At 38.2% G+C, this 12,446-nt stretch overlaps 1 protein-coding gene and 1 non-coding gene across 2 annotated transcripts in view; one reads left to right on the top strand and one right to left on the bottom strand.

Moving 5' to 3' along the window:
- Window positions 1–2,154: 2,154 nt before the first annotated feature.
- Trnaq-uug lies at window positions 2,155–2,226 on the top strand. Its single transcript has one exon. It is a non-coding gene; the product is annotated as a tRNA-Gln (tRNA).
- Window positions 2,227–10,615: 8,389 nt separating this feature from the next.
- Window positions 10,616–12,446, bottom strand: part of Med13 (mediator complex subunit 13) — a 90,418-nt gene continuing 88,587 nt past the window's right edge. Inside the window, exon 30 of the mRNA XM_021176461.2 lies at window positions 10,616–11,320. Within this exon, the coding sequence (XP_021032120.1) occupies window positions 11,188–11,320 (133 nt within the window). The 3' untranslated portion in view covers window positions 10,616–11,187. The remainder of the gene's footprint in view (window positions 11,321–12,446) is intronic.

The raw sequence follows: 12,446 nt of genomic DNA on the forward strand, positions 1-12,446 counted from the left end.
TCTAAGGCTCTCAGAGAGGGAAAAATCTCAGAAAATAAACTCAGCTTTCAGGGTAGAAAATCAGCAAAGGAAACAAACAAACAAAAAAAAAAACTGAGATGTGATACAGTGTTTCTCAAATTATCCCATTTGATTCAGAGTAATACCTTTAGTACTGTGAACTAAATGTGAATATATGCAATCATCTGTAACTGTTATGTATCATATATACTTATATGCCCTAGACACCCGACTTGGTCAAATGTAGATGGTAAAAATGTCTTATACACATAATACTTGATATATTTCCTATGATTGGAAGGAGATATAGTGAGGAGTTATAGGTCTTGTTATATGTGAAGCCTTAGCACTCAGGATCCTACCACCTCAGCTTTCTAGTTCTCGGAATTACAGATGTGCACCATCAAGTCCAATTCTGCATATTTTTAAAAATGTAATTGAAATAGATTTCACAATTACAAAGCATACAATTATTGTTTGGGTATGGTGGCATGTGCCTTTAATCCCAACACTTCCGGGGCACAGGCAGGATCTCTGTGGGTTCATGGATTCTGTCTCAGAAGAGACAGGAAGACAGAGAGAGAACACTACTTACTTGTAATTTCAGCACACACAGGCTGAACTTCAAAATGACTGTCTCACAAAAAAGGGAGAGCTGGAAGGATCAAAACTGAGAGATAAAACAATTTAAACTTCCTGAGTAGCCTTTTCACAGGAAAAGAGAAAGAGGAGTCAAGGCATTGGTTTGATGGACTAGTAAGAAGAGATCACTCAAGAACAAGGCGATACTTAAGATCAGGGGCATGCACGCACAGCCCACCTCAAGAAACACATCAGTAAATGAGCACAGCCTGAACGACTCAGAAGTGAGTGTGGAAATGTCCCTTTCTCATTGTCCCCCTTGCTTCATTTTTCCTTTCAGTCACTATGAGCACAGCTTGAATTCTTAAGCCAAAAATATGGAGGTTGCACTCTCTTATCAACTTAGAAGTCTTTCAAATTGTTAAAACAATGCTTGCCAAACTATTTGGGTAATCGTACAGATTTTGGCCACCCTACTGAAAACAAAAAACAAAAAACAAAAAGAGCCATCCATCAAGTTTGGAGTTTTAGGCCTACAGTGGTGGCACATGCCTTTCATCCCAGTACTTGGGAGGCAGAGAAACCCTATCTCGAAAATCAAAAAAAAAAAAAAAAAAAAAGTTTGGAGTTTTAATTGTGTCCTCATGGTTTGACTCCCTTAAAGAAGCTAAAATCAGCTTTCACAAATACCTTGTAGTTCAAAAGTTTAATTATATTATCTTCACAAATAGTAAACAGTCCTTAAAGTAGGAATAAGTCTGTCTATAAAGTTACAATTTTGATTATATCAAATTTGATTATCATATAAAACTGAAGAAACAATCTCTTTTAATGACTACTGTAGTACGAGGCCCATTTTATGCCCAACTATGACGATACTTTATAAATTCTGTCATGGCATTTCTTTTTAAATTTTGACATCTCTGAATCAGGCTTATTATAATCAGTAGTGTTGTTTTACTTGTTAAAATTTCTCCTTAGTGGGACACAAAGGTGTCATAATTATTGAAGGCTTAGATTAGGTGAAACGTCGTTCATACATTTTGTTGAAGTCAAGAGAAGACTTTACCAGATTAAGTGAGCATCCTTTTGACTGGCTGACTCGGATCTACTTCCTCTCCCTACCTGCAGAGGAATAAACAAGTAGAAAGCACGTGCTACAAGTGATGGTTCAAGAAATTAAAGATTGAACTACTTAAAAGAAGGGTCAGCACTCTTGGGATACAGTAATGTTTCAGAAATACAAGGATCTAGCAGCCAACCAGACTGAGCAGGGACTCCAAAAGAGGTGTTAGGGGAAGGACTGAAGGAGGTGAAGTGGCCTTATCTGATATCAATGGGAGGGGAGGCTCTTGGTCCTGTGAAGGTTTGATGCCCCAGTGTAAAGGAATGCTAGGGCAGTGAGCCTGGAGTAGGTAGGTGGAGAGGGGGGGCACCCCTCATAGAAGCAGAGTAATGGGAAAAGGGATGGGGGGGTTTGCAAAGGGGAAACTGGGAAAGGGGATAACATTTGAAATGTAAATAAATAAAATATCCAATTTAAAAAAGAAGAAAGCAGCAGCAGTAGCAGCAGGACCCATGGTGTAATGGTTAGCACTCTGGACTTTGAATCCAGTAATCTAAGTTCAAATCTTGGTGGGACCTCTTTGAACCTTTAGGGCTAGAGAACTAGCTCAGAGGTTAAGAGCACTGACTGCTCTTGCAGTCCTGAGTTCAATTCCCAGCAACCACATGGTGGCTCACAACCATCAATAATGGGATCTGATGCCCTCTTCTGGTGTGTCTGAAGACAGCTACATAAAATAAAATAAAAACTTTTTAAAAAATGAAGAAATACAAGGATCTTAAAAGACACCTCTCACAATGGAAAACGGTTAACACTTATGCCCGTCGTCTCATCCCTCAGAAACCTGATCTGGAGGGCAGAGATCGCTGGAGCTCTAGCAAGAATGTTTCAAAAACAATAAAATCCCCACCCTTCTTCATGCATGCTTGCTCCTATAACCTGTCAGTTTATCAGTGCTCCCAAAGAGCTCATTTGCTGCTAGTTTCTGGAACCGGCTTCGTAACATATTAAAACTGCTTAGATTGATTTGATTTGATGAGTGGTTTGCCTAAAATCTTAAAAAGTAGGAAAGCACCAGTTTCCACTCTTTTGTTTCTTTGCATTTTCCATAGACTTCCCGGACTCTTTTTCTGTCCACCACCCAGAACGTGAGTCAAGGAAAGCATGGGGTAAATGTCTCCTGTGATTTTACTCTATGTTGCTTTGTCTTAAACCTGATAATACTTCAGGCTGATCTTTTTGCCAGAGTGGGTAGAGGAATGAAGGAGGGAAAGCTGGAGAGGCACTACATTTTGTCTCTAGTTTTGCTAGGAACTATTTAAAAGTGCTTTCAGACACCTTTAACATCTTTCTTGTAAGCTTTGCACTCTGCAAATAAAAACTCAAGAGTAACTACAATATTAGAATTTTATTTATAGGTAAACCCCACATTTCAGCTAAGTCTTGGGTTATAATAAGAGGTTAAAAGTATTCAAGAATAGTTCAACATCTTAGTAAAAGATGACGTGTGCTACATTATGCCTGTAACAATGGTTACCCAAATAAACCCCATTTTGTGTCCTTCTGGAGCTTTTTGGTGGAGACAAATAGTTGCAGAGTACAAGCTGGGAAGCAGTGTAGCAGATGCACAGAGGGTGTTATAAATGGCAGTATGACAAGGGAACTTCATGTGAGGTGTATGTGGAAATGAACTTAGATGCTAAACAGGCTAGGAGGAGACCGAGGACCCTTTGTGAAGTTACAGAAGCAAAGCTTGATACTGGTTTTCTTCCTGATATCAAGATGTAAAGGGATTTGGTGACTAAAACTCCAGGGGGAGGAAGACCAGGTAAAGAGTTTATTGCAAGCTAGGTATTGGTAGTGCAGGCTTATAAATCCTACCACTTATGAGACTGAGGAAAATATATGGAGAATTCAAGGTCAGCATGGTCTGTAACAAGAGATTGAGACTATGTCTCAAAATAATTGTTTAATGACCAACCCAAATAAAGTAGTTTTACCTAATACTTGATATGCTTAGGTCAAAAGAGTACATTTGATACTCAATACACTGGTCAATAATTTACAGCCAAATAATTACAATTATTTGGGATTTTGTTTAACAGAAAGGTCTTGCCGTTTATTCCAGCCTGGCCTCAAACCCAATGCCCTGCTTAGTTTCCTAAGTACTAACAATCCCCAGATGTTAATTTGTTTTCCTTTGTGTTTTTTTGAGACAGTCTTGCTACATAGCCCAGACTGGACTGAAACTGTCATCCTCTTGCCTTCACTGGGATTGTAGACTGGCATCTCCATGTCCTTGTAAACAACTAGCAATTGGCTTCAAAGATGAGATTCTTATGTTCTATAGAACCTTACAGATGGCAGAAACAAAGAACACTATGAGAACCAGATGGACTTTGTGGATAATTCATGCTGTAAAGACTTTCTCAGAACAAAAGAATCAAAGAGCCAAGGTCTATAGTTAGGCATTCTGAACACAAGTCTAGAAACACGACAAGTTTTGAGAGCTGTAAACTTCCGTTTTTCCACCCCTGTATAGTAGTAGGGCAGGACAAAATAAGGAGGTCTTTGGCTTTTATCTATACAAAAGGCCATTCTTTTTTTGGGGGGGGGGTGGGGGTGGGGGGGATTCAAGACAGGGTTTCTCTGTGTAGCCCTGGCTGTCCTGGAACTCACTTTGTAGACCAGGCTGGCCTCGAACTCAGAAATCCGCCTGTCTCTTGCCTCCCAAGTGCTAGGATTAAAGGCATGTACCACCACACCCGTAATAAAGTTTCACTGGGCTGGTATTAGAGGCCGGGGGGGTGGGGTGGGGGTGGGGGCAGTACTTTTAAAAAAATCTCCTTTTTGGCTGAAGAGATGGTTCAATCAGGAAGTGCTTGCCATACAAGCATGAGGACCTGATTGGAGCCCAGGACTCATGTTAAAGAGCCAGGGATGGTGATAAACAATTTACCAGCACTGAGGAGGAAGAAAGGCAGAAAAATCACAGGACTGCTATAAGCACCAGGTCCCAGGAGAAAGCATGCCTCAAAACAAAACTGTGTACAAACAGCACCTTAGAAACAACCACCAACATAGTCCTCTAGCCTACACGCACACATGCCCGCGCACACACGCACGCGCACACACACACACACCACAAACAAATCCACTTCTTTTTTCCCTCATGCAGAATTTGTTTGCACTCATACCCAAGAGGTCTTGAGTCTCTGGACCAGGATTGGCACCCTCCTACAGTATAGACTAAAAATGAGAATAACAATAGAATAGTGAGTAGCTCAGGAATATATATATATATTTTAGACACTTTAAAAAAATCCTTTCCCCATGAGCCAAAAACAACATTTTCTTCTTTATATTGTTAAAAACAAAACAAAAAGCTGGCAGTAGTGGTTCATGCCTTTAATCCCAGCACATCAGAGGCAGGAAGCTGTCTAGTTCGAGGCCAGCCTGCTTTACAGGTAGACTTCCAGGAAGGCCAGGGTTGCACAGAGAAACCCTGCCTCGTTTCTTTTTTTACTCTGAGATTGAGTGCTTGCCAGGCATAGTGGTGCATGCCTTATCCCAGCATTTGGGAAGCAGGTGGACCTCTGTTGGAGGCCAGCCTGGTCTACAAACAAGTCCAGGACAGCCAAGGCTCTGCTACACAGAAAAACCCTGTCTCAAAAAACAAAACAAAACCAACAATCACACACCCCCATAACCAGACCAGGAGACGTCTGGGATCTGAGTTACATGCTCTTGTTCTTCGTATGGGTATGTAGGGAGATAGGGATCCAGAAGACGAAATGCAACTTGCTGTTAACAGACTACAAATCCCGTAATACTTTGTTAGGCAAAGCCTAGGCATTTGTGTTCAACATGATTAATAAAGTGATTCCCAATAAAAAATGGCCATGATTCTCAACACTATTATAAGTTATTTATACGTAATAGATTGAGTCCAATTCAAATTGTTTCGTTTCATCTAAATTGGATTTTCTTCATGTAAATTTCTGAAATTATTTTCAATGACTACATAGTATAACTCCAACCATTCCATAATTTATTAACAGTCTGAAGAGAAAAATAGTATTCTTTCAGTTCACCTCTCGAATCCAACAAATACATGTGCGGCTATCAACAGTGTGCTACTGACACCAAAGGATCGAGACAGTGTCCAGGATTGAGTTTCCTGCTCCTTGAAAATGTTTGCCATTTCTCACATGCTTTTAACTCCCTGTTTCGTTAAAGAAATTCATATGGAAAGCTCTGACAGGAAAGTTTTCAAAAGAAAATACTCATAAAAGGAACCAACGACCATTCTTAGACTTCAGTCTTGGCTTATGACAAAATCATGGCTCACATAGCTCCAATAGAGAAACTGTGTTTGCCTAGGGGTGAGCAAGAGAGATCTCTCCAAACAGCTATCATTAGGAATAAGTATCGGGGCTGGTGAGATGGCTCAGTGGGTAAGAGCACCCGACTGCTCTTGTGAAGGTCTGAGGTTCAAATCCCAGCAACCACATGGTGGCTCACAACCATCCGTGATGAGATCTGGTGCCCTCTTCTGGAGTGTCTGAAGACAGCTGCAGTGTACCTACATATAATAAAAATAAATAAATCTTAAAAAAAAAAAAAAAAAAGGAATAAGTATCAACACCTTATGCACACAGTTAATGAAAGAAAAAAAAAGCATTTCCTTTGCAAACTGCCCAACAGTTACTCGAGACATTGTTTGCATTGGTGGAGACTGAGCCCAGAGTCTTGTACTTAGACAAGTGCTCTACCAATGAGGTCTAAGTTACAGTGCCCAAAGATTGGCTTTGAGTACTGTAAACCACAATTGAAAAGATGTATGCAGTTGTCCAAACAATGAATATTCTTACTTGTAAAAATGCTTAATTTGCATGGCTCATATAGAACAGTAATAACAAGATAGAAATGAATCAGAGGAAAATTATAAGAAATAATTTGAGATACAAATTTCAATGCCATATACCATCATTTATGAAAGTTTTTGAAACTCTTGGGAGAAAGTTTTTAAATGATCACAACTTTCGCTTAAGTCTGAATAAAACATTTTATACCACTGCCTACGGGTCTAATACACAGCTATTTTAATGCATGATTCATATTTTAATACTTAACTTTGATTCAAACATGATTAGGTGATCATACATACACACCCAAGACACAAAGAAAAACACTAAATATTATTATTTCAACATAACTATTTTGACCAAATAATTAACACCAAATTGTAAGACAAAAAGGAGCTGGTGTGTGTAAACACACACACATCATCAATACTGGGTGTGGAGAATCAGCATTCTCTCTTAAAAATTATTCAGAGCGGAGATTAGTGGTACATGCAGTCCTTTAATCCCAGAACTTGGAAGGCCCAAGCAAGGAAATCACTGAGTTCAAGACTCACCTGGTCTACATAGCAAGACCCTGCCTCAAAACCACCGTCTCCAAGCAAATGACACAGAAATAACCCTGCTGCTAACCATGGGGAAGTTGTAAAGAAGATGTACTTTCCACAGAATGAGACACCACAAGGAAGGCTTCATGAATAATTTATTCCATTTGAAGTTTTGTTTTTTGTTTTTTGTTTTTTTAAAAAGTATAAACTTTTTCATTTCCTCAATCACAATTTGTACAACTCAGTGTTATGGCATTCGGCAGCAATAGTGTTTGTTCCTTATTCTCTTTTAAAATTGTTTGTCATGTTAAAAAGAAAAGCAATTGGACCATATTAAATGTCACTGCTAAACAACGTAAAAACGCCCCTTCATAAAGTGACCAAGTTATTCTCAGAGGGTTGATGCGGACATGTCCAGTAATGATGTTAACAATTTGTAGTTTAAACTCAGTAACTTTAAGGTCCACAAATCCAGTTTACTTTTAAAACTAAAGCTATTTTAAAACTTCAAGAATATCTCAACCTGAGGAGTATTGTAGGTCCCAAATCCAGTTTTTTTAATTTATACTCCACAAAAGAGAGGGGGGAGGGAGAGAGAGACGGAGAGAGGGAGGGAGGGAGGGAGGGAGGGAGAGAGAGAGAGAGAGAGAGAGAGAGAGAGAGAGAGGAAAAGAGTGAGTATGAATGAATACGAGAATGAGAATACATATAAAAATTTAAACCACAGTTCTGGGCCCATGAAAACACTAAGATATACCAAAAGGTAAGCTTTTCCCACTGATTTGGAGAAGATGGGAAAAAAAATTGTTGAACACATTTTTCTCCTAATTTTAATTAAAATAAAATATTAAAAGGAAACCCAGACCAAAATGTCAGTCAAGCAACAATGAATGTCTCAGCAGACTAATATGCAATGCCATAGTAGGTGGGAAGAGGTTCTAGGATGCGATAGCATTTAAAGACTTTCTTTTACCCTATTCAATCTGAACATTTGAAATAATTCGACATAGTATTTTGATATTACAGTATTAACATAGTGCTTGATTAAAGATCTGCAAATCTTTGTAGTAACACATTAAGTTAAAGATGACCTCAGAAGGTAAACATGAAGAGGAAAGAGCATTTTAATACAGTGACCTGTGCCATACTGACAACTGAAGATGACTACAGCTGAGGATAGTTGACTAAGTAGTAAGAGCTTCATTTTAGTGGTTTAAGAAAAGTTTAGAAATATTTAAAAATCACAAGCTAGTTTAAAATTTAAGGATTACATATAAGTACACTTGGTGGCCCTCTGGCCAAACAATAAGGTGTACAGAAATGTATTCATACAGTGTTAATTCACAGTCCTGATAACTGAATGGCTTGCATAAGAAAGGTATGGCTAGATGTTGCAGACTGGCTGGAAGCAGACATTATATAACTCATCTTTTAAAATGCTAAAATACTGACCTTTCACCTGCTTCAGAATGGATAACTGCACACAAAACAGGTTATTAGCACTGAAATGAGGAAGTCAAGGTGTTGGGAATTCACTGGGGAAAAGTGTGCAAATTTGTTTACCTACTCAAATAAAATGATTAATGTACTGTGATAGTACATTGATAAGTTAGATATATCATCCTGCACGAAAGGCTTCTAATGGCTATTTAGTTACCTCCTATTTGAGCAAAATCTGATGTGTGAAGGGGAGGAAAAAAAGGAAAAAAAAAGCAAACCATGACTCAATCCTGTATATTTGGGACTAGTTCCTGATTCCCAGGTAAGAAGAATTGTATGCTGGGTCCCTGCTTATGGCTACATGGAAGAAAATGTCAGGGAATAATCTTGTTAAATCTATTTCAAACTGAGGTATGGTTGTCACACATTAGTAATTTTAAACTGAGATTATAATCTTTTATTTTTCTTGAGTAATTATTGAGCTAAGAAAATAACAAGGATAGTTCTTAATAGAAATTCCAAATAAGCATCTTTTTCCCTCAAATCTCAAGTCCCACCAAGAAAATACAGAAGAAAATACATCAACATAATCTGTGGTGGTATTAGCTTAATTTAAAAACAGAGACGTGATCTTTAGTTTAATATCAAAATATGCTCAACATTTGGATTGTTCTATTAATGTTGAAGGAATAATTTGAAACCTTGTTATTAACTGTATCTCTTTATAGAAAAACAAGAGTTGGTAATGTTTTCATATACCCAATTTAAAGAAGATTACTGTAAGAAAGTATTTTTTATGCTAAGCAACATTAAATGTATATTATTTACAAAACAGGATTCAGTTTAAAAAAAAAACCGAGTTAAGAGTTTTGTAAATACAACTGATTTTTGTCCTTGTCAACAATGGATGAATATACAAGTAGGAATTTTGAAAGACTGCTTCCAAGAAAGATAGGTAGACTTGGCGACTGTGAGTTCAAGTCAGCAATGCAGGCATGAGACTGGCTGGGCTCTCGTGAGCAGCACTGTAGAAAGGAGTTTTTCAGGGGTAAAGCCTGCATAAAAGCAGTTATCTTGGCATGTGCAAACAAGAAGGGGGAAAGCTGGATTGAAGGAAGGGGTGAATTAAAGTCCCTAAAATTCAAGTCCCTTCTTTAGGGAGGTGAGAACCTCCTTGGCATGTGCCCTACTTTAATTGAGCTGTGTCATAGAAAAGTACAGACTCTGGTGTTTGGGACTGCCATCTCCAAACCAAGAAAATTCAATAAATAAAAAAGTCAAAGGGAAACGTTTAGAAAATGGTTCATTCACTAGTGGAACAGAGTCTGAATACCAGAATTCACTGAGGATCTATTTACACCACAGTTTGATTGCACACACACACACACACACACACACACACACACACACTCTCTCTCTCTCTCTCTCTCTCTCTCTCTCTCTCTCTCTCTCTCTCTCTCTCTCCCTGCCATGCTTATGCATACTCTCACACGCATTCCCAATCTTTAATTTAAAAATAAAAAGTAAAACAATCAAGAGTGACTGTTCTTAAAATAATTTGTAAAATGCCTAGAGCTGGGCTAAATTTCAACCTTATAACAGATCCTGCAGACATTTTCATAATTAGTAATATCCCCATGCCTAAATGTGCCACTGTGAAAACTGAAAAGAATTTAAGCATGTAACATTAAACACCAAAATTAGTTTAAGCATTCAGTAGCAAATGTTTTTCTTGTAAAACTAAGTTTCTTTCACTGGAAATGGCCTGAAATATTAGTCATAGCCCTAAACCATAGTACAAAATATAACTCAAGAATTCTCATTTTATTCTAAGTTATTCCACCTAACAATATCACGTATGTATATTGCCGTCATGTTATTCTGTAAAGGTGTGATATATAAAATGCTGTAAGACCCGGTACCTTTTCAGTTTATAAACACAGTGAACTTCATTACTGTACATGTACTCTGCAACTACAGCTTAGCTGTAAATCTTCCACACACAATGGCATGGACATTATTTCCCCTCTATCCCTGTTAAACTGTACATTGAGACAATACAAATTTACTGTCCACCCCACCCCCTTACAAAAAAATAATACTCTAAAAGCAACCCTACTGCAACGTTTTAATTAAGACGATTACATATATTTTAGACCAATTGCTTTAAAGCAAGAAGGCAGTATAAACCTTCTAGGAAAATTTTTATAAAAGAGGTTAAGAAATATAAGACAATTTATACATTTAAAAACTTACAATAAATAAGAGATGCAGGCATTTTTGAATACTAGATACTATATCCAATACAAGAACATCTTGATGTTCTAAAGCCGTATGTTGGAATTCATTGTTCCTCATGTTCCGCTCCATGCTTTAATATTCTTTAACATTAATGGGTACTATGGCTCATTACTTTTCACAAATACTGTGACTGGAAAAAAAAGGTTAATTTTTGCTACGAAAGTGTTATAATACGTTTTGAATAATCAGTCATCATCCTAAAGAGCTCAGTAAAGTCAATGAAAAATAGGGTTATAGCCCCGCCCCCCAAGTCAAAACAATATTTGTTGAAGTAATAAGAATTAGACCCCATCACAAATGACTTCCACTGAGAACTGTAACTTAATCTTGCAGCAAAATATCCTTTCTTCCCGTTCTTTCCTTGTGTAATTCCATCAAACGAGGATCACAGCATATTCATGATGAAGTTATATAACTGATTCAGCACCACAAAATGAACTGGGAGACATGAGCGTCTGTCCTGGACGGCAGGGTCACAGGTTAGCCATGAGAGTGCATTGTACTGTTCCAAAACAAACCTGAAAGCAAATAAACCGCGTCAATCCATCTAATTCAATATACACTCTGGTAGTACTTTTAAGATTCAAAGTGGGGTGTGTGTGTGTGTGTGTGTGTGTGAGAGAGAGAGAGAGAGAGAGAGAGAGACCCTTTGAGAGAGAGAGAGAGAGACCCTTTGCTGCCTAAACAATGAGATGACATCAATACCACAACCACAAGAGAGAGAGAGAGAGACCCTTTGCTGCCTAAACAATGAGATGACATCAATACCACAACCACAGAAACCCTCTTTGCAAAGAATTTCACACTGTAGCTAGCCTCAAACTCAGGGAAACCCTTCTGCTTTGGCCTCCTGAATGGCATCATGCCTGGCCAAAGTCACTTTATTTGTTGTTTTGTTCTATTTGTTTGTTTTTTATTTGTTTTAAGATGGGCTAGTTTCAACTTGTTATGATTCTCCTGTCTAACCTTCCCAAACATAGCTCTGACCACCAAACACAGTCATTTTCTTAAAAAGAGCAGCAGAGTCAGACATGGCAGCACAAGCCTTTAATCCTGACACCGAAGAGATGAGGCAGGTGGATCTCTTTCCAAGGCTAGCCTATTCTGAGTCCAGGATAATTAGAACCTTCTCTAAAGAAAAAATAAAAAAGCCCGTGTGTGCAGTGACAGAAGTGGATCAAGCTCTGTTAAGCGGAAGAAAAGCCTGTCTCCAGGCAGCCCAAAGGAATACAGTGAGACCCTGTCTCAAAAAATACACAACGAAAGAGTAACAGATAAGGAATAGATCTCACCACAGAGGAAGTTTAAAGCTAGCCTAAGATACATAAGACCACTTTTTGAATAAATGAGGTGGGGGGAAAAAACTCAAAAACATTCATTTTAGAAAAGCATTCATTCTCAATAATTTAACGAGGTTGGGGCTGGAGAGATGACTCATGCTTAAAGTACTACTTTTCCAGAGATCCAGAATTCAATTCCCAGCATCTATATGCCTGCTAACAGCCTAGAACTCCAGTTCCAGGGTATCTGATGCCTTCCGGCTTCCAGTGGCACTGCATGCACATGGTGCAATGGACATGTATGCAGACAAAAGACATATATATATATATATATATATATATATATATATATATATATATATAT

This window comes from Mus caroli, chromosome 11 (genome assembly GCF_900094665.2).
Source record: "Mus caroli chromosome 11, CAROLI_EIJ_v1.1, whole genome shotgun sequence".
NCBI lineage: Eukaryota > Metazoa > Chordata > Mammalia > Rodentia > Muridae > Mus > Mus caroli.